The sequence below is a fragment of the Stenella coeruleoalba genome, assembly GCF_951394435.1.
Source record: "Stenella coeruleoalba genome assembly, chromosome: 11".
NCBI classification, from domain to species: domain Eukaryota; kingdom Metazoa; phylum Chordata; class Mammalia; order Artiodactyla; family Delphinidae; genus Stenella; species Stenella coeruleoalba.
This window is the reverse complement of record NC_137157.1, coordinates 93,275,846-93,298,625: the sequence shown is the minus strand read 5'-3', so window position 1 is coordinate 93,298,625 and position 22,780 is coordinate 93,275,846. Positions and strand designations below refer to the sequence as shown.

Sequence of the window (22,780 nt, the reverse complement as noted above, 5' to 3'; positions counted from 1 at the left end):
TAGGATGTCTATTAATTTCAGTCCTAGGGAGATCCCAGTAAATTAGCCAATACCAAAGATCAAACCATGGTGATTAATTATCACTTTAGCTTTGCTATCCATTATGATAACCATGTTTTCTTATCTCTGGTAGTTAAAATAGTTAAGCAATGTCACTTGACACCTGTCACTCCAGTATCCCACCATCCCCAGTGAATTCAGAGAGCCCAGTCTAATGGCAGCATTCATGGCTTAGAGAATGGCTACTATAGGACTCTGCAAGGGTGCTGGTGTTTGCTTCAACAATGCACCACTTAAAGCCTTGTTGAAGGGAGTGTCTTCTGAACCCTCCCAGGTCATAATTAGGGGAGAGCGGTAGTTCTTACATAATAAATCCACTCCAGCATTCCAACTCCTTATCTTTTGGATACCTTCCATTTATACAGTGTGAGGTGGATTTATGAAAGAGGTGATTTTCAGGTTCTACTTGACAGAAAACAAATAGTTTCATAGTTTGTGTGTGTGGGTGGAGTTTTGAGTAATGTGGGACAAGGCCTGAGGATAGCAATGGGAGTAATGAAGTAAGAGATTTGAGCAGAGATAGAAGATTCGGTAGTGATTATAGATAAACTATACAAGTTCTGTGGAAAAAGGAAGTGGCAATAATCCAAACTGGAGTTGCCACTTCTGGCAAGATAAAGGAGAATCTGTGAATGAAACAGAAAGATTTGGGAAGAGACGATATTTATGGCATAAAAGAGAGCAGCATGTCAAAAATTATTTTGAGGTTCATTAACTTGGAGGTTGATAATATGATGGCATTATTAAGAGAGATTGGGATGCCATAGGGAGAAGGCATATGGAATACAATAGTTTGAAGGTTAGATGGGGGATGATGTGACAGAGAGCTGAAAAATTCTAAAAATATAACAGCAGGAGAGGGCTATGGGAAGCTGATCATTTTGCGTAGTGACTTTGTAACGTGACAACTTAGCTAGATTGAAATACATTCTCAGAATTCCCTTCTCTGTATGTTTCCAGTTAGCGTGGGACACAGGAGAGAGTGTGGAGTGACTTGGAAGGTAGAAATGAAGCAGCAGATATTTTGTAGCTCACACATATTGTCACTCATCTGTTGCCTCCCTCATTGGTGTGGGGCAGTGTCTGGGCCACTGACCGCTCCGCCTTCACCATGATCCTCCTTCAGCTTCTGCAACTCCCGAGCCAGGTGTGTGTGTGTGCGTGTGTGTGTGTGTGTGTAGGACACCCAGGACATCATGCTTTTGAGTTCTAGCTTTTTCTTGGTTTCACCCATAGTTGAGCATAGATTTCACCCATTTCTTGATTTCTTGGTTTCACGCAGCTGGAAGATCTGCTCTTCCAGCTGCCTGCTGTATGTATGTATGCTTCCTTTACCGTATCAGTCAGCATGCCATCAGAAATACACAATCATTCTCTCTCTCTCTCTCTCTATATATATATACACAATACACTCCCACAACACACACACGGAGGTAATTCTGCCTGAATGCACCCTGACTGATATAGTAAAGAAAATATATAGTTTAAGGCAGTGACTCTTAAGATTTAAAAACCCATGTCTTCTTTGGATAAGCAGAAACATTTCTCCTCTTCTTTCCCACCCCACCAGTTATGACAGATCCTTTTTACAGAAGCATGCCCATTAGGTTAAGGAATTCTGATTTGGCAGAGATATGTGGATGGTGTTTTTTTGTGGGGTTTTTGTTTTTGGAGTTTATATTTTTTAAATGTTATTATTTTCATTGTAAAAACATAACATTATACTACAATAATGGCCATGTTTTTTAATTAAGCACATCCACTTCCACATGGTTCTTAACTTCATTCTTCCCCACTTCTCGCCACTCCTCATCACTCTTTTGGAGGATAAAGACTAGACATTCAGGTTCCTCTTCCAGTTTGTATGTAGAAAGTCACAAGAGACCATAATTCATTCCCTAACACCTAAAACAAACCAGATAATCTACATAATTATAATTTAAAAAACCATCAGAGAGATGAGAGCACAAAGAAACCTAAGTGAATTAAGTTTCAGAAAATGACAATCCTTCAAATGAAAGAAAAGATCCACAGTGGTTCTCACCCCTGACTGAAGTATAGGACTCCACCATAGATGATGGCAAGGAGGAATCAGCCTAACTTTTAACAAATTTTAATGGCCGTGGGTGGGCTTATATGACAGATTAGAATCCAGGGGAATCACAGGCACAGAGTGCAACTATACTACCTCACTATTCTTTCCCACTGATATTCACTAACTACTGGGATAGGGCCATAAACAGAAGGGCAGGGAAGAAGAGCTGAGAGACGCTCTCAGAGACACACTGGGCTTTTAGTTAAGAAAGACTTGTAGAGGGTGGGAGAGCTGAGAGAAAACCCATGGCACTCCAGGCCTTCAGCTAAGAAAAATTGAGGGTCAGGGCAGGAGAGAAGGGAGAGCCTGCCTGAAGGCTTGATAGCTAATGAAGACATCAAGCAAGGCAGAACAGCTGAGATAACAGCTCTAAGACAGTATTTGCTTATAGGAAAAGTTCTGATCTTGCCTTCAAAATATTTGAAACCTGTGGTGAACTGAATCAAACTGAAAAATTACAACAAAGCCCACATCTAGCTCAACGATAGATTATAGCTACTCAGCTCCAATTCTAGTGGTCTTACAGGAGAATGTGTGTGGCCCTTTTTGGAGGAAAATATTTAATTCATTGTCTACTGTATTTTTACAGAAAATGTATGTAGTTTTACATAAAATGTCCAGCATAGAGTAAAAAATAGCAAGACACACACACAAAAGAGCAAGAAAATGTAACTCATGGTCAAGTAAGGAAACCAACTGAAGTTAAGCAAGAAAACCTCACATTTGAGAATTATCACATTATAACAAAAATGCTAAAGGACTTTAAAAAAAAAAGGTAGAACCCATAAATAAAGATATGAGCAACTTCAGAAAAGTGATGGAGAATATTAAAAAATGGAAATGCTAAAAATACAGTATCAGAAGTAAAGAACTTGATAGGCTTAGCAGTAAGTTGGACAATAACGGAGGAAAAAAACTTGGAAAAGAGATAAATAGAAAGCATCCAAATTGAAAGTCAAAAAGAAAAAATGATAAATACAATAGAGTATTTGGGTCTATTGAACAATGTCAGTTGGTCTAACACTTGTATCATTGCAGGAAAAAAAAAAAAAGGAGTAGAAAGAATGGGCAGAAAACAATATTCAAAGAGATAACAGATCAGAATTTTCCAAAACTGACGAAAGATACCAACTTATAGGTCCAAGAACTGTAGCCAACATCAAGAAGAATAAATACAAACAAACCAAAAAAACCCCACATGTAGGCACATCCTAGTCACAATTCTGAAAACCAAGTTTAGAGACCAGGTCTTAATGACAGCCAGAGAAAAAAAGACATTACACACAGGGAGCTAAAATATGAACTACAAATGACTCTTAAAAATAATGGAGACAGAGATGGAATGAAATGTTTAAAGTGCCAAAAGGAAAAAAAATATCTGTCAACCTAAAATTTTATACACAGTTGAAAATTATCCTTCAAAAATGAATGTGAAATAAAGACATTCTGACACAAAGAAAGCTGGGAGACTTCATCTCCAACAAGAAATGCCAAAGAAGTTCTTGAGGCCAAACAGAAATGATACTAGATCTGCAAGAGGGAATAAGAAAGTACCAGAAAGGATAAATAGCTGGACAGATTAAAAAGAGACATATTTTAGTACCTTCATTATACACACATATTTACAATATTAAAAAAAAAATCAAAACCCCCTACAGTGTATGGTGGGTTTTGTAACACAGGTAGAAATAAAATATAGGACAATATCATAAAGGATGGGAGAGGGATAAATGAAATTATGCTGTTGTAAGTTTCTTATATATTTATGAGATAGAATAATATTATTTGAAGATAGACTGTGGTAATTAAAGATGCAAATTGTAATTTCTAGAGCAACCACTATATTTAATGTAAAAAAGAAACACTAGAAAGACCATCTAGGAATTTAAATGGAATATGAAAAAAAAAAACCTAATTACCCCAAAGAAGTCAGGAAACAAGGAATAGAGAAACACCTGACAAATGGGAATGAGTGAATGAAAACAACTTCCCTTAACTACTATTACTGAGTGGTTTTGGAAATTAGTTTTGCTACAGACTTTATCAAGTCTGTTTTTCATGAATTAAACCTAAAACTACAAGGCAAAATATAGCTATATGTGGAGCTTATACTGCAGTTAAATCATTTCGACACAATTAACATTGTTTGAATCACAAATAATATAAAGCTGCTTTATACATTTCCTATATGGTCAAAAGTTAAGACAAGAAGCAAGATGTCCATTCTAACACACATTTGCAGCAGTTCTATTTTCTGAACTCAAACTACAGTTCCAGCAGTGGTTTTTGGATTTTGATGCAAGTGAAAAGGATATTTTCATATTTAAAATCCACTTCACTGTGCAGTTGAGGCACTTCTACCTAACTTTCAATTGGAAGTGATTAATCTGCAATGTAATGACACGCTAAAGGGGAAATATCAAGAGAATTTATAGAATTCCAATAAAATTGTATAAATGCCTTATAAGCAATAAGTATGCTCAAGTAGAACCATATGCTCATGGATTGATACATCTGGCAGGATCCTATCTGGATGAACAGATACTTCCAAATGAAATACGTGAAATCTCATGACAGATCACCATTAGCAGATAAACATTTGCAGTCAATTTTGATGATAGAGAACATTTAGTTTAAACTGGGGTTTAACTAAGTGAAATGTTATCCCCCTTAAAAAAAAAAAAAAGAGTTCCATTCCTCTCATTGTTAGACCTGTATTACAACTCTTATTATTACACCTTATATTTTGTCAATAAAAACAAAACTGTAGATATTTGTTTTCTCTATTGCTATATAAGTATCTACATATTCTCAATTTTGTCTCTTGGGGCACAAAGCCTAAAATATTCACTATTGGGCCCTTTGCAGAAAGAAATCACCAACCCCGGGCTAAATGCAATGTTTTCCACAGCTGCTACTGCATAGTTTGCTTTGGAACCACACACAGTCTCCTTTACACGCCACTTTTGTTGAGTCACCTGGAGAAGGTAACGAGGAGATAGAACAAAGTTGAGAGTTAATTCAGTCCTGAAGTTAAATAATGGTAGCTAACGTTCATTGAGCAGATAAAGTATATAATAAGAACTCAGATAATTCATCACTTTGTACATATTTGCTCATTTAATAAATACTCACAGGAATCTTAGGAGATAGGTAATATTCCCCACCCCATTTTACCCAAGCTGAGAGAGTGAGTTGCCAAAGATCATGCTGATAAGTAAGGGATGTAGAGGTTTACAGGACTTAACCCAGCAATGGGACATCAGAACCAACGCCTGCAACACCAGCCGAGGGATCAAAAGTAGACGCGTGTGTGTGGGTTGAGGTGGGAGCAGCAGGTGGTCCAGGGCAGAAGAGCTGGTGTGGACATGAGCGCTCTCGGGAAGGACAGGACTACCAGGTGACATGGACTGCTGAGGTCCTCGGAGACGCACAAAATCCCATTATTCCCACCATCCCAGCAATAGGACTCTTTTCCCATTCCAACCCCTTTAATAAATTCTGGTTCAGAGTGTTCTTCGAATGAGCGTGTGAAGAAGTCTGAACACAATTTATTATGTGGAGAGATGAAGGCAAGTGGGTAGGAAAAATCCGTGTAATGGGGAGGGTCTGGGAAATCTGTCCTGGTTTATCTGTATATACTATAGACACACATTATACATATGTATTTATATATTTGTAATTTAATACACATCCACACATTAAAGCCGTACGTATTAGCAGGGTTTAGAATTTAAACATAAGTATAATGTTCTCAACCTTCTGCAGTGGACACTTCAGAGCATTTTCAGAGACTATAAATAACAATAAAAATCATAGAGTGATCAGACTGCACGTACTCAAGGCTAGAACCTTCAGCCCGACAGGATTTAACCTCTTCTCAATTGTTTTTCCAACCAAATATTCCTCCCCCGGCAGGATCCCGGGGTCGTCCCATTCGCCAATGATGGTTTCAGAGAAGCAGTCCTGGGGAGGGGTATTATCTCCAGGAACACGTCCTGTCAACTTTGCAGTCGAGTCACCTATTTCGGTTGGTAGCGGCCGCTATTGCTTTAAAAAGACAGAGGATTTCGAAACAGGGAGGAAGGGGGGTCAGGAAAAGGAACTCAACTGCCTTTGATAACCTCCCAACAGCCTTTCCTTCTCCAGGGCGCGTGCTCGGCTGGGGCAGCGCCCGCATCCCCGGCCTGGCGGGCGCGCGCGCCTCCTCTTTTCCGGGCGCCCACCTTCGCGGGGAATCCCCCGCGGCCAGGCTGGGCTTCTGCCGGCGGCCGCCCCGCTTTGTCTCCGATGTCGCGCTCCGCGACTCGCTCGCTCGCTAGCTCGCCCCTTTACCCCGGTGCGGGCTGTAACCCGATCTCCCATTTCCTGGTGGATTCTCTTAAAGAGGCCGCGGTCGAGAAGCAGAACAAAGGCTATTGTTTTACTTCCTCCTTCGGATTCCATGTCCTTACCGGAATGTCCCTTCCTATATAATTATTTTCATTGCGTCTGCGCTCGGCGGGGGGTGGGGAAACCCTGTGCCTTTCAATGTATCCAAGAGACGGAGCTAGGGGAGGGGAGGCGTTTAATAAAACCTGTTCTGAGGTTTCTGGGGCCCCGATGGAACGTTTCTCGGCGTGTCTTCCGCGAGCCAGGCGGCGGCCCAGCGGAGCCTAGGACGCCCCGCGCCAGGCCGGCGGGGGCCGCGCCGCCCGCCTAGTTAGCAGCCGCGGCCTCGCGCGGCCCCGCTCCCCGGGATCCTCCGCCCGCGCCCCCGCCGCCGCCCCTCCCCCACCCCGGCCCGGCTTTTATTTCTCCGATGCGGGGCTGTAACCCGATCTTTTATTTCCTGGTGGCTCCTTTAAGAGGCAGAGCTCAGTGCTGGGAATTCACGTCAGTTTCTGCACTGAAACTCTCAAGATCAATGAGCAAAGAGCTTTCTCAGTTCTGCCTTTCAGTTTCTCTCTTCCAGGAAGGAAAACATTCGAGAGAGAGAGCGAGGGAGAGCGGCGGGAGGGCGGGGGGCGGGGGCGCCGGCCCGGGTGGGAGGAGAGAGCGGGAGGCCGGCCGGGCTGCGTCCCGGGTCGCCGCGCCGCACCGCGACCTGCAGACCCCGCCGCCGCGCCGCCCGGCTCCCACGCCCCCGCCGCCCCGCGCGGCGACTCCGCCGGCGCCCGCCCCGCCCCGCGCGCTCGCGGCCCCCCGGGGCGGCCGCCGGGAGAGATGCTGCAAGAAACTTCTTAAATGACCGCGTCCGGCCGGCTGTGGAGCGTTTCTGGGTTGGGGAGAGGAAAGGAAAGTGGAAAAAAACTGAGAACTTCCTGATCTCTCTCGCTGTGAGACATGTCTGAGACTCCTGCTCAGTGTAGCATTAAGGTAAAGATCTTCTCCCCCTCCCTCTCCGGGGTGGAAAACCTTGAGCTGCACCGGCCCGGCCAGTCGTACTGGGCTCTTCAGTTGTGAGGGGACTGTTGCAGTCGCTCTGTTCGCAGGAAATTATTTGGGGCGCCGGGGAAGGAGACGCGGCTCGCGGCGGCAGCGTACCCTTTAGTGTAACCTTGCTGCTCCCCCCCTCCCGCCGAGCGCCCTGTCGGCTCCTGCGCCCTCACCTCACCCCTTTGCTTTTTGACAATGAAATGCCAGTCACCGTCGGTCTGGAGGAGCCCGAGTGGTCTCCAGGACTGTAAAACACCCCCGTAATTAGTGCGCCTTTAAAAAAACCTGGTCCCTATTCGTACTCCCAACATGTGACCGAAATGGAACTTTTGTTCCCGAGGGGTGGTCTCCTTAGAAAAAAAGTTCTCCGGCTCCATTGGGATTGGAATCATTTCTTTTTTTTAAGGGCTCACAGAGTCGGATCAGACAGATTCCCCCCACCCCCGCATTGTAATTGCAAGCGCTTGTCGGAGAGACAGTCGTGGTGTCAGCTTTTCCTGGGCATTGCACAATGAATTTCTTTTCTTTCTTTTTTTTTCCCGTTTAAACCAAGGTGAATAAAGTCGCTGAATGGTTATTTTACTCTGATGCATATGAACGCTGAGCAATCCCAAAGTAGAAAACTCCCGTGTTGCAGAGAGGGAGAATTACCTAAGTGACCAGACAAAATGACCTTCCCAGTTTGACAGTGCAGAGAGGAGAGCTAAGAGTAGAAATCTCCCAGCTTTCTGGCCATGGTTTTCAGTATTGTAAATGCAAGATGGTGAAGGATGTTTGCAAACACAGCATTTACCTTCCAAGTAGTTGTGTGTGTACATTTATATATATGTGTGTGTCTATAAAGGCTAGTGGTGTTGCGGTTTGTTGCTTCTAGAAAGTTGTCGTAAAGTTTGCCACCGTGAGGAGGCAGACTGATTTGTCCATCTCCCCCAATTATTTTGCCCGTCCTTGCATTTGGTGTGCACTTCCATTTCACTGTTCCATCAGTACCCAGATGGAAAAGCCTTTTGCTTCTGTGAGACGCTGAAGCTCCTGAAGTTTGTGGCTTGGCCCATTAACTGTGTTCATTGAGGGAACCCTGCAGAGACAATGCACAAGTAACCAGTTTTCTTCATCTATGGAGAATTCGAGAAACCTTTCCTGCTTTAACACGGCTTTTCCATAGGATCTGTTTAGAGGAAACAGTATTTTCTCATGTTTGCTTATTAGGGTTTCATAATTATACTCAGGTGTTAGTTTTTCTTATCAGGCAAGATTCTCATGGGGTTTGAATTAGGGCTAATGTGAACTGAAAAGGTGGGTTGGGTTTCTTTGTTTTTGCCTCGCAAAAAAATGCCCGGTGGAACTTTCGGGTTTCTGTGTTTGTACATATCTGGGGATAGCAGTATGTCTGGGGTAGCAGGGGAGTGTCAGAGTAAAGATGTTAGGTAGGTTTATACTTCAAAACCAATTTCTTTTGCTGTATAAATTTGATTCTACGAGTTCAGGAAAATCCTACGGTATGCCTGATCTAATTTATCTGACACTACATAACACAAACAGAGGTAACTAAATACTAGGGTATGAAATCAGTAAATTGTATTTAGCTCTATGGCAATAAATCTGACCTGGGGAGAACCTGGACCAACTATGAGATAGTGATTTTAGGGTGAAAACAACAAAAAACAAGCCTTTCTGTGACTTTTCTCGATGTCTCTTCTAAAGAGACTGCATATGCCCCCTGTTCTGAGGGGCTTATGTTTGGGTACTGCAGGTGCTCACCTTATTGTACCCCAGTGGGAGGCTACAGCAGCCCTTTCCTTACACACATGGATGGAATCATTCCTAAACCCAGACAGCACAGTGTCTTACATGTGACATAAAAATTGCAGCCGTAGTTTGTATATCATTTTTTTCCTTATTGTTTACCCCGCAGTTCTTTTCGGGAGCCTCTTTTCTCACTCTGTATTTCTCTGTAATTAGATTTAATGGTCTTCACTAGTAATGAAAGTATCGCTTTTATTTTGGATTGCTCTTTATGGAACCAGAATATGACTGTTTGCTTGGACTGTGCATATGTTTAAATGCACATATGTGAAGTGCGTTTTTCCACAGAGTTTGTTTAGTTTGCAACGTTCCAGTAAGAAGCGCCGGAGATCAAGGACTGGGCTTATTCTAGCTTGTCTGAAAATGCTCTGGTGATGTGTGCGGTGTTTCCCTCAGTCCTTGGGATGTGGTACAGTGACTGCATAATAAAAAATGTTTGCTGGGAACCCACAAGAACTGGGATTTTTTTCTACAGTCCAGTAAACAATAAAGTTTTCTGTGGAGCAGAGAATGAGTGTCAGGAGCTTTCAAGGATGACCTGATGGCTCTGATATCCTGAGGACATGTGACACGGAAGGCTCTCTGTGTGGAGAGATTTCCTTCACTCCTCCTGTCTACTCCTGAAACCTTCCTCCCTGGCTCTCATTCCTTACAAGCAGCTGGTCAGCAGGCAGTAAATTCCTCAGCAGCTGGTGTGATGGAGCACAGAGGAGCCTGACCAGAGGCAGCCACAGAGGGAAGTACTCTGTTTACTTCTGTGCTAGAAAAGAGTAGTGTACGATTTCGGTGGAATTTCCAGGGTGAAAGTTTCTGAATCAGTCAGTGACATCTTTGTATCACTTTCATGGTGGTGGTTGCTGATGAATGCCTGATATTGGCTTTTATATTTCTTTTGCACTTTATAAGCATGTTCCCGGCACCGCAGGGAAGTTAATATCAGACACATGTCTATAGCAGAAGACAGGTTGACCAGCCCAAGGTCACCCAAACTATGGCTGCGCCCCACTGTTTGTCTGCACTGGGCGCCCTCATCGTGAGAGATTAAATGCTTCCATTCCTGACCATTTGGGGTTGTTTCAATGTAAGGACGGGGTCACCTAACTCTGTAAAAAGTCAAATTATTTTTTTCGGAGGATCGTGTGGCTGACTGCTGGGTACGGGAGAAAGGAAGAGGCTATCTTTTCCATCATCAGCCTTCACCTTCAAGTCACCTGTTCAGTTTTAACTTCAGCCAAGTTGCAGTGGAAAGTAACTATGGCCCAGCAGACACAGCCCTGCGTAAGGCTGGCTGGGCGGCCGGCTAGAACTATCCAGGATAGTACAGAGAAATAGTTGCGTAACATCCCTGGCCCCTCCTTTCCCTGCCCTCCGTACTGGTTGGCTTTTTTAGCGGAATGCAATCTCTATTTTGCTGCTTTCTGGGAGTCTCTGGGTTTCCCCTCCTGGGCTCTGAGCTCCTTGGGTTTAGTGGCGATTATCTTTGCGTCCTGGTGCCCACCTTGGCACCTGGCTCAGAAATGTGTGTCAGTAATGTTTGCTGACTTGCAGTGAAGCATGGAAGGAGGTCAGTACCCTTTCCGCTCTCTGTCCTGTGTGCTCGGAGTGACTTAACACTTCACCCACAGGCTAGCATACAGTGGTTACTAGGGCCACTCTGCTGTCACAGGGAGGCCTAGAGCACTCCCTTGGGTGTCTGCCTAAAAATTATTACTGGTAGAATTTTGGCCTAATAATAATGTTTTCTTATTTTGATAACATTTTCAAAAACTGCTTTTGTGTCTCAACAAACAACAATATGGAACTGGGTAAAAGATACGAGACAGGGGCTTGAGGAATCACTGGAGAAGGTTCAGATTAGCAGGCTTCTAAGTTTTCCCCAGGGTCTTCAGCAAGTGAATCAGGGAACTTTGAGAATCTAAGAGCTGAGAGACTATAAAGATCACCTGGGCCAACGTCTGATTTTAGTTTATTTTTTCGCTGTGTTGGGTCTTTGTTGCTGCGCACGGGCTTTCTCTAGTTGCGGTGAGCGGGGGCTACTCTCCATTGCGGGGCGCGGGCTTCTTACTGCAGTGGCTTCTCTTGTTGCGGAGCGCGGGCTCTAGGGGCACGGGCTTAGTTGCTCCGCGTCATGTGGGATCTTCCTGGACCAGGGCTTGAACCCATGTCCCCTGTATTGGCAGGCGGATTCTTATTTATTTATTTATTTATTTATGGTTTCGTTGGGTCTTCGTTGCTGTGTGCGGGCTTTCTCTAGCTGCGGTGAGCGGGGTCTACTCTTTGTTACACTGTGCGGGCTTCTCATTGCAGTGGCTTCTCTTGTGGCAGAGCACAGGCTCTAGGCCTGCGGGCTTCAGTAGTTGTGGCACGTGGGCTCCAGTAGTTGTGGCTCGCAGGCTCTAGAGCACAGGCTCAGTAGTTGTGGCGCGCGGGCTCAGTTGCTCCGCGGCATGTGGGATCTTCCCAGACCAGGGATCGAATCCGTGTCCCCTGCATTGGCAGGCAGATTCTTAACCACTGCACCAACCAGGGAAGCCCGGCAGGAGGATTCTTAACCACTGCGCCACTAGGGAAGTCCCTACAACGTCTGATTTTTATGGAGAGGAGGTCCACACAGCTAAATTGTTTGCTTCAGCTGATCGGTGACTGAGCCAGGTTTAGAGCAACGCAGACCCCCTGGTTCTCAGGCCCCTGTCCCTCACTGGGCTGGGTTCACGGTGCATCCCTATAAGAGGCCAAGGAGATTCGATACAACAGGCTGCACACTCTCTAGCACTTCCCAGCTTGGTCCATTTTAATCGAAAGCCAGCTGGTATGAGGGCACAGAGGTACGTGCCAAGGAAGATGGTGTGTGTGGGAGCCCTGGGTCCAGAGGGTATATTGTTAGATGTGAGAAGAGGAAGGAGTAGGAGGGGGGGATGAGGGAAGAAGGGCTTCATGGACTTGTATTTGCACCACCATCTACAGCAATACATTTTTTGTATTCTGGTAAAAAGCATGTAGCATTAAATTTACCATCTTAACCATTTTTAAGGGTACAGTTCAGTCGTGTTGTCTGTTCACGTTGTTGTGCAACTGATCTCTAGAACTTTTTCATCTTGCAACACTGAAACTCTATACTCGCTCAACACCCATTTCCCCTCTCCCCTTCTCCCAGCCCTCCGTTAACCACCTTCCTATTTTCTTTCTGATTTTGACTACTTTAAATAGTTCATATGAGTGGAATCATACTTTCTTTACTTCACTTAGCATAATGGCCTGGAGGCTCATCTATGTTGCAGTATGTGACAGGATTTCCTTTTTTCAAGGCTGCGTAATATTCCATTTTATGTATATGCCATATTTTCTTTATCCATTCATCTGTTGATGGACATTTGGGTTACTCTCATCTCACAGGTGTTGTATCTCACAGGTGTTGTGAATACTGCGGAGGTGAACATGGCCGTACAAATGCCTCTTTGAGATCCTGCTTTGAGTTCTTTGGATTTATCCCCAAAGATGGGATGGTGGGGTGCAGTGGTACTTTTTTATACCATGTGAGGGACTGGTACTTCTGTTTGGGGCTGAGGGTGCTGGACCTGTTAGTAGGGCCTTTTCTGAGGAATCCTTGAGGGGGCCCTAGGCTCAACTGTACACCTTAATTTATACACAGTAGGCTCTGCATCAGCTAAAAACATGGCAGCTGGTCCTAGGGAAGTAGCTTACCTCTTTAGCATAGGTAAGTGAAGGGAAGAAACACCCCAAATACGGGCACCAGAGGAAGGTGGAACTAAAACAAATTCTGGGCATCTGAGTTGAGCACACTGAGGCAGGCCGGGGGCAGGTGGGGAGGGCGTGTGAGGACCATCTTGAAGAGCAGGTGCGTTCTGTTACGGATGTTGAAAAGTTGCCCTGTGGTGTGGATCTCCCGGCTGAGGGAATCAGCGCCAAACGAAGCCCCCTAGGGTGTGGGGTGTACAAACGAAGTATTTGTCTCTGTGAATACTACTTCAGGAGACGCAGTGATGGTGGTTTTCTGGCAGAGTCCTTCACTGCCGCATTTGTTGTAGAAACCAGTCTCTGTGTGGATGCGTTGAATAGCACGAGTGTAAGTTGACGCAGGGTTCCCACGCCAGAAGGGGCCCAGCTTAAAGACCAGTCGCTGCCAAGCCTAGTATTTGGAGAGAGAAAGGGTAAAGTTAGTGAGAAGTTAGAACGATAGCCTGTTAAAAAACAAACACATTTTCATTGATTTTTGAACATACAGGAACCAGCCTAATAGAGCGTGGCTTTCCAGGGTGTCTCAGGCTGAGCCTCCGTGCGAACAGGCAGAAATGACTTGTGTCCACACCATCAGCTGGTGAGAAATGAGGGCTGCCGTGTGCTGGAGACGGTACCTTCCGCATCGAAATAGTACCATCAGTATGTTGCTTGCTCTGTGAATTTTCTTGATCACCCTTTCTTTTTAGATAGTGAAAGTATACAGTTCAGCCTGGTCTTTGGCTAAATGACCTTGAATTTGGGGAGTATGTGGGGTGGTGACAAGGAAGGTATTAGCCTGTGTTTGTTAGGTGTGGAGCCCCAGATGAGCTAATTGCTTACTCAGGCCTGTGGACTAAGCGTATGGGAAACTGTGGAACACCTGCGTTTGGGAGCCTTGTAAGGTCTGGGTAATTAAAGGGGTTTGTGTGCTGCGTTGGTGGTCATCCTGCATCATCACCACCATCGTTTATTGGATACTGCTGTGTGCTGGTCCTTGGGCTAAGCGTTTTATCTGCATTATCTCGTTTGCTCTTTACTACTCCCTCCGGGATGCAGGTTTTCTCCCTGTTTTGCAAAGGAGGAGCCTGAAGCCCATAGCTGTGAAGCGATGTATTGGTCTGAGATCTTCCAGGCTGTACTCTGGCCCGAGCTTCACCGAGTCTACATCTCGGGACTACAGTTGCAAAGCACTTTCTCTCCTGACCCAAGACGCAAGGACAGCCACCTTTATGAAGAAAGTTAGGAAACCTAGAGTAATGGGGCTGTCGGGGAGCTTCCCACAGGCCAAGATGAGAGGTGGGAATTGAGCCGGCAGAGATGCTCCTTCCCTCTCTGGGTGGGTGCCCCCTAACCGGCCCTCTCGTGGCAGGGTAGCCAGATGGTCACGTCGCACCACCCACCTTGGAATGGACGTCCAGATCTCCCATTTGTACACCAACCCCTGATGTTCTCTAGTGATACTTTGTCTGTGGGTGGGTTCATTTGTGCCCTTTTCATGTTTTTCTCAGAAATCTTTTCCCTCTCTGCCTCACTCTGCTTTCCCCCAGTGTCTCCTTACCCCATCATCAGGTGATCAGGTGGGTGACAGGCCAGGGCCGTGTTGTCTCATCCTGCCCACCCTCGGAGCTAGACACCTTGGTCACACCCTGGTCAGTCTCTCTCCTAACACTGCTTTTTTTTTTTTTCAATTTCAAACTTTTTACACAATCCACGAATGCAATGCTTTTTAACCATCCCTCATGTCCATCTGAAGATACTGTGTGATTTCTAGGAATCTATTTGATGTCTCTTCAGGTGTTCCCCCCACCAAAGGAATCATCTTTTTTCTTAATAAATTTATTATTTTATTTATTTATTTTTGACTGCCTTGGGTCTTTGTTGCTACACGTGGGCTTTCTCTAGTTGCGGCGAGCGGGGGCTACTCTTCGTTGCGGTGCGCGGGCTTCTCATTGCAGTGGCTTCTCTTTGTTTCGGAGCACGGTCTCTAGGTGCGCAGGCTTCAGTAGTTGTGGCATGTGGGCTCAGTAGTAGGGGCTCGCGGGCTTAGTTACTCCCCAGCATGTGGGATCTTCCTGGACCAGGGCTCAAACCTGTGTCCCCCTCATTGGCAGGATTCTTAAGCACTGCGCCACCAGGGAAGCCCTATCTTTTTTCTTGATAGCTTGATACCTGACCCTACTGGCCTTGTTCTAATTTCCCGGAATGAAGGGAGAATTTGGGCCCTCTGACTTTATACATTTGTGGATTTGAAGAGCTTTAATGAAGCCTGTCTTCAGAGCAGACATAGGGAAGGAAGCACACAGAGACATGGCGTGGAGGGAGTTAAGAAGAGACTAAGAAAGCCTAAGTCCTGATTCTCATGAAACAGATGAGGAAACTGGCCCGTGCAGCATTTAAATAGCCTGCTTGAGTTCACAGTACTCTTCAAAGCTGAGCTGGAGTCAGGATCCAGGTGTTCTGTCCCGGGACCGTGTTCCACTCACACCAGGAAAATTGGCAAAAAGCAGACAAGACCTCAGAAAGCATAGCTTCATGGTGAGGACTCCTATCTAGAGAGTGAAACCCCTTTGTCTGGTACCACACAATGACCGACAGCATTAATGATCATCATTATGACCTTGTCCAAGTTGAAGACAAACTGTAAATTATGAGATTTAGGAAGTTAGGAAATAGTGTCATGCATTTTGGAAAGCTGTCCAGCGAAAATGGTTGGCATAGAAATAACGTTACGTTTTTAGAAGGCCACGCTTCAGCTATCTGGACGAATGCCTTATAAAAATAATACCTTACTCCCCAAAGAAGACAGGAAAGAACTACCCAGTAAATCTGCACGCTCACCGGAGCTCGTGTGTTCCTCGGGGGTATTTTCCCTTTGTATGTGGGAGTCAGACACACGGAAAACGGTCTTATTTCCTGAATGACCTGGAAAGGGCGTGTGGCCCCGCTGGTGTGAGCACTGTGGGTGCGTACGCTCAGTGATGTGACTGTTGATCCCGTGTAGTTCCAGTCAGCGCTGCTTCAGAGCTTGATTTGCACTTTGTTCTGCCTGATGCTATTCATTGGTTCTTCTCTGTAACACTGGTTTCCCTTAAGGGGATGGTAAGTTCCCGAGAAGAGGGGAGCGGTCATTGCCATGCCGTGAAGAGCTTCCAGGGGAAGGAAGGACCCTGTAGTAGACAGACCTGAGTGCGAATGCTGCTTCTTGAACTTGTTCATCTTAAGCTTGAACCTGTTAAGTCATCTGAAGTGGTAATAAAAACACCTGTCTTTGGGGGCCGTTGGCACTGCCTTACGTTGTTTTTAAAACACCCAAACTTAGTTATTCTCCCTCTTTATATATCCTCCCATCACAGGGATCTAGAAGGGGCGAGAGACTTTCTAGTCCTGTGCCTGCCTTATACCGTTGAGAAAATGGAGCTCAGAGATGTGACGGTATTGCTCGAGCTCCCGTGGCTGGTTTGTGGCACCGCCTGAACTGAACTCCAGGCCTTGCAGGTGGGCCAGCTCCCAGGCTGGGCTCTTCTCACCGTCGCCATGAGTTTCTCCCAGGGTTGGGGTCGCTCAGTCAGCGCTCAGCAGAGCCTCGCTTTTGACTTTCATTGAATACAGACCCCAGTAACAGGAGCAAGGAGCCAGCTGTAATTATGGTAGAAACAGATGCCTCTTGCATCTTCAAATTGTGAGGGCAGAGCTAGTAGGGTTCTGAATAAGTTTCCAGAGATGAAAGGAGAGGAAAAACCCCGAAGCCTGGAAGTACTGTGCAGGGCCTCTGATGGGCGTTATTACTCAGCCCTCAAGTATTCAAACCTATTCAGGGATCTGCCTGTTCATACAGTTGCTTATTATTTGTGACCGGGCCGAGACTCGAGAGGGAGCGTCCATTCTTCAGTCCGCTTCTGTGTGGCACGCAGCCCCGTGTCTGTCTGACCACAGAGCAGACACTGTTTGCCGTGGGCGGTGAATTTCCAGTTCCAAGCGTCAGGAGTGGATGGCTCTTCGTGGAGGTTTAGACGGAAGAGTTTGAAGAAGCCAAATTTGTAACTTTGGGGCATGAGGGAACCTTTGTTTTTAGTAAATGTGAAGAGGGGCGCTGAAGTATTTGTTAGCAGTCTTTTGCTGTGTACTTACAGTGCGTTCCTGCGTTTTCCTTTGATATCCATTTTAAATGAGAAGACGAAGTGGGGCCTGGAAAATAGCCCTTTTTGAGGAACAGTGGAGAGAATGTGCGCGGCCTCCGCCGCCGTCCCCAGAAGCAGGTGTGGGCACTTTTAGGCCGTTGAGGAAAGAGCTTAGGTCTGGAGAGCAACCGTTCCTCTCCCTTCGCCCTGGAAAACACAAGAGAACTTTGGTGATCTTTCTGCTCAGCTCTCTTGCAGCCCTCTCCGGTGGGTTATGATGAGGCCAGGTGGCTTCATCTTTCTGAAGATTTCTCTGTATCATGAGGTCACTAATCCCTGATTCTGTGACATCCCCTATACACGAGGAAGCAGCAACCAAAGATGAGATACTGACTCTCAAGTATTTCCTGGAAGAAATGAGCTACAGATAGAAATCAGCATTGTAATTAAAAAAAAAAAAAAATCAACCCCCAAAGAACAGGCTTTCTGTCTCTGAAGTCACCCGTGTCCCTAACACCTCCCTGGGTCTCTGGGGAAAGTGTGGGTCTAGGTGTGCAGCGGTGGCCTTGCGTGTTCCAGCCTGGCTGTGGTGTGGCCAGAACAGTGCTGGCATCCCTGACGAAGACTCCAGGTCAAGAGACAGTTTGGGACCAGTATTGTCTGAAGCCTAATAATTAGTACTCGGATAAATAGATCTGCCACTGGTGTAGCCAAGAGGAACCGTACCTGAGATGTTATAAAAGGGGAGCAGGCGTTTGCTGAGTACTTTTCTGGACTGCTTGGTGGAAGCTCAGACAGGGAAGGCAACTTCTTTCCATGTTACTTCCTTCCTTCATTGTTCTAGACCATATATCTTTCCCAGACACTATCTGTGACCGTCACGTCGGCCTCCTGCCAGAGCAGACCACGTGGTCGTGTCTCCTGACTCAGCCATCTGGTCCAGCGCTGTCTTTTCGTGTGTGGGTTTGTGATCACAGGCCGGGCACCCGAGGGGACAGAAGTGAGTTCTCATTTCTTTGGGCCTCTGTGGGTGCTCTCGTGTACAAATTCCTGCCCTGGAGTTGGCACATCTGGTTTTGGGAACTGGGCAATCTGAAAGATTGGCCCCCTCATGCATTTGGTAGCTGCCGTGTCCTCCTTTCGACTTGAGATCTGAAAAATCCGGGTCATGAGTTCACTTGACTGGTGCCTTGTTCTGTCGAGAACGTGGCTCTCCTCATGGTCTTGACAGTCGTGGCCAGTGATGGGTGGGGACGGCAGGTCAGGATCACTCTCACTCTGCACCTCTCCATCTGGCCTGTCTCCAAAGTGAGGTGCACTGGGTGGGAGAACTGTCACTTAAGGGTGAATTCCGAGTGGCCTAGGTCCCCAGTCTGGGTGAGTCTCCTCTTCTCCCGGTTGTGGAGATCTGAATGACCCAGTTTGGCTGACGACAGCTCAAGTCCCCTGGAAGGCTGCCAGCTCCATGTTTGACTCTGTGCCCCCGAGTCCTGCCCCGGGTCTGCTGACTTGAACACTTTAGGGTGAGTTGGGATGGGAGACCATACCCGTTGGGAAGGCAAGAGGCTTTGCCCTCAGACCCAGAGAAACAAAGCCTCTCTCCGAAGTTGGCATTCTGCTCTTGTGCACCTCTGAGGCTCTGTGCTCCTGGCGGGGCCGTGCATGAGTGGTGAGGGCACGCTTCTCGGAAGCAAAAGTCAGCTGCAGGTCAGAAGCAGTTTTTGGATACGATGGAATCCTGGGGGAATGCTGGCGAGCACAGGAAGGCTGCAGTGGTGATCCTCTAATCTCTTTCAGCATGCTGTAAGGGGATCTTTAACTTTCACCCAGACGGGAGGGAGATGGGCACAGGGACCTAGGTGTTGGGTTACATCTCAAGTAGGGCACCTATTAGTATACCCGTCTTACGTGCTCCCACCCTCCCTGGCACCTTGGCTTTTTCTAAGCTCCCTACCCTAGAAAATGAATAAAGATCCACTGACATCAACGGCAGATTTATTTCTCATTTTCTGGGTGCAAGGTCGTGGGCTCTGCTTGGAGATGTGTGGGACGAGGCCTCGGAGAGAAAAGAACCTTAAAAATGCAAGAAAAGGCAGAAAGCCACGCACACCCCGCCGAAAGGCCCTGCCTGTTATTCCAGCAGAGGGACGAGCCGGGCCCCGGGGTGCAAGTCACTGTTAACCTTAGCCTGCTTTTCTGAGAATTTGTCTGTCTCGAAAGATTTGGTGAAATGGCCAAGTGGAGCTTCTGTAAGGTAGGGGGATGCCTGCGCGTGCTTTCGTGGTCAGCCATGGCCTTGAACAGTCCCATTGAAGGGAACGATGGTTCTGGGTACGTTTCCATTTCAACTGTGGTATTTAAAGGTTTGCCATGGCGAGGGGTGTGGGTGGACGGGAGTATAGTCCTCTTGCCTCTTGGTTAGTTTTATCTAGGTTATAGGTGAAAATGAGTTCGCAACACCTCCTGTTTCTTATTTGGGTCCATTTAGGATGACCTGCAGAGCCTAGTTTGGGCAAATCTCGTTATCCTACCCGATGCACATGTTTGTGGACCGCCAGGCTACATGTCAGATGGATTATGAGGAAGGATCCACTTCACAGCTCTGGCCCCCATATTGGTGCTTGTGATTCTTCTTGGGGTCTTGTATATACTTAGGGTGCTTTTCTCTCTTAATCCTTCTGGGACTCCGCCTGGGGCTGTGTTGACAAGGTTGCGCCACTTTGGGGAAGTTTTGGCCTCACGCTTCCCCAGGTGGGGTCCAGCTGGCTGCACTTTGGGCAGTTGATGGTACTTAGAGCTTCAGGGGTTTCCATTTGCCAGAAAGGTAATCTCTCAGCTGGCCCTAGTGGCCGCAGGGCACACATGTTAGGCTTTGGGGGAAATTCACAATTTCAGCTTCGCTCTTTGTTCGCATCTTGTGTACATTAATGGCCTCATAATCGAAGTGCATTGAACTATTGCTCCACAATCCAAAGCCTGGAAAGTAGCTTCTTTGGGTCAGGGAAAGGTTTCTAAGTACAGTTATTGAAGGCTCAAGCTTAAAAGCCAACACTGGAGGTTAGAAGTAGCGTGTTCTAGAGGGAACAGTGCGAGGGTAGCTGACACCAGGTCTTTTTGCACTATTTTTAGTTCTGGTCGGGACTGTATGGGGTGGCTTGTGCTTCCTTGGACATCATTCTGCTTTTATTCCAAGGGTTTGTTCTTGTGACTCTGTATATGTGCAGATGTATTGCATGCTCATAGGATCGTATGTCTCAGCAATTATGGCATAATCTGTTTTCTAGCATATAGAGTGAAAGATTGCATGAAGCCCAGCCTTGTGGCAAAGAAACCCTACATGTAGATGTAAAATATATCTCCTTGGAGGGCTGGCTTCCTGATGGGCTATAAACGGATTGTTAAACAGCAATGCGAGGGGCTGTTAACAAGCTGTTTCTAAGAGCATCTCCCTGGTCTGGTCTGAAAAGGTAATGTGTACATATTGCAGCTATGAAACAGTTTGCCTGTGGTGCTTATATGTTGGTAGATTGTGTGTGTGTGTGTGTGTGTGTGTGTGTGGGGAGGGGTATTTTCAGTGGTGAATGGACTGAAAAGATAATTTTTTTCATTGACGTATAGTTGATTTACAATATTGTGTTAGTTTCAGGTGTATAGCAAAGTGATTTGGTTATACATATATGTGTATGTATCTATATTCTTTTCTCCAATTCTTTTCCATTACAGTTTATTACAAGGTATTGAATATAGTTCCCTGTGCTATACAGTAGAACCTTATTTATCTATTTATATCTAGTAGTGTGTATCTGTTAAATCTGTACTCCTAATTTATTCCTCACCCCCCTTCCCCTTTGGTAGCCATAAGTTTGTTTTATATGTCTGTGTGTCTGTTTCTGTTCTGTAAATTTTTCAGGAATTTGTATTATTTTTTAGATTCCACATATAAGTAATATCATATAACATTTGTCTTTATCTTTCTGACTGACTTCACGTAGTAAGATAATCTCTACGTCCGTCCGTGTTGCTGCAAATGGTATTATTTCATTCTTTTTTATCGCTGAGTAATATTCCACTGTATATATGTACCGCGTCTTCTTTATCCATTCATCTGCCGATGGACACTTAGGTTGCTTCCATGTCTCGGCTATTGTAAATAGTGCTGCTGTGAATGCTGGGGTGCATGTATCTTGAAAAGATCATTTTAAATGTTGTCTATTTGCTCCTATGTCAATGTCCACTTTGTCCATTGGGCCGTGTTCTGGTTTAAATGAAGAGGTGTTTGGTCAGCACAGGGTATGGCTCACCCAGACTTCAAAAAGCTTTAGTATGTTTATGATAACACCCTAAGTGCGTAATAGCTGCTTTAAGGATTTAGAATACTTGGATGAATAGGTGAATCACCTCCCCATAAGCAAACGAACATTCAAATTCTAAGTTCAGTGAAGCAGGGTTCCTTTTGTGTGTCTAGTCTTATTGGAACTTCTCTTCACATTCAGGTGACATAGCTGGAAATCGGTCCATGGCAGTTTGTGGTACTCTTGGGTTTTAATGAGAACTCTTTCTTGTTTCCAGGATGCCACGCTTCTACTGTGTTCGCAGCTGCTGTGTTGAAAAACAGGTGTCTCTTATAATCCCCTGCCCGGATCAGTTTGCTAGCCTGGCAGAGCCTTACTATTATCGTTTACTTCTTTATTTATTTTTGTCCCATGGAGGTTAGAGAACTGCCAGGAGGTGCTGATGAGCAGGATTAATGGGATAGAAGACGGCAGCTCTCCTCGGTGGAGGTTTCTATTAAAAGAATCTGAGAGTCTCAGGGCGTAAAGATAGAGCTACAGAAAACCGTCCAGGATACGACTCACCGGAGAGAAGAGCCAAAAGGAGGGTAGTAATAATAGTTCTGCCAAGTCACCTCTCTCTCTTTCAAAGGCCAGTGTGGCCACAAAAGCCATCCAAGACGAGGGTGGGGAGTGAGGACCGTTCTCTGGTCCACGGGGCACCAACGGACTCATCCGTGGTTGCTTCTCCGGGCTTCTGGGTCCTGTGCGGCCCACACCCCATGTCTCTCACGCTGTTCTTTCTTCTCCATGCTGACTAACACTGTCTCCCTCTGGCCCCGGACTCTTCAGCTGTCTCCCGCCTGATCTTCCTTCCTACACTCCCTGCTCCTTCCCAACCAGCCCAGAATGATTCTTGGCAAACAAGAAATTGATCACACCAGGCCCTTTCTGACGCTGCAGTTCAGGATGAAACCCAGCTCTCTATCAGGGCATTGAGGCCCTGGACAGGCTGCCGTTCTATCACTAGAATCATCTCCACCCTCCTGCCCCACGTTGTGGTCCAACCAATACCTGTCGTTCTCCCAAACCACGTTATGAACTTTTATGCCTGGAATCTTGCCCCGATCCTTCTTCTGCCTGGTAGCCAACTTGTCATCTGAATCCCGTCTCTTAAGCCTTCCCTGGTGCTGTCAGGCACAGCATCCTACAGCCTCGTTGAACTTGTCTCCGTTACTGGCAGCGATCCTGTTATAGTTTGCATGTGCCTCATC

The 22,780-nt window shown here is 46.1% G+C and overlaps 1 protein-coding gene across 3 annotated transcripts in view; it reads left to right on the top strand.

Annotated features, from left to right (window-relative positions):
* Window positions 1-6,935: 6,935 nt before the first annotated feature.
* Window positions 6,936-22,780, top strand: part of ETV6 (ETS variant transcription factor 6) — a 235,895-nt gene continuing 220,050 nt past the window's right edge. For all 3 annotated transcript variants that reach the window (XM_079936111.1, XM_079936110.1, XM_079936112.1), the window contains exon 1: window positions 6,936-7,513. In XM_079936111.1, the coding sequence (XP_079792237.1) occupies window positions 7,481-7,513 (33 nt within the window). In that variant the 5' untranslated portion in view covers window positions 6,936-7,480. The remainder of the gene's footprint in view (window positions 7,514-22,780) is intronic.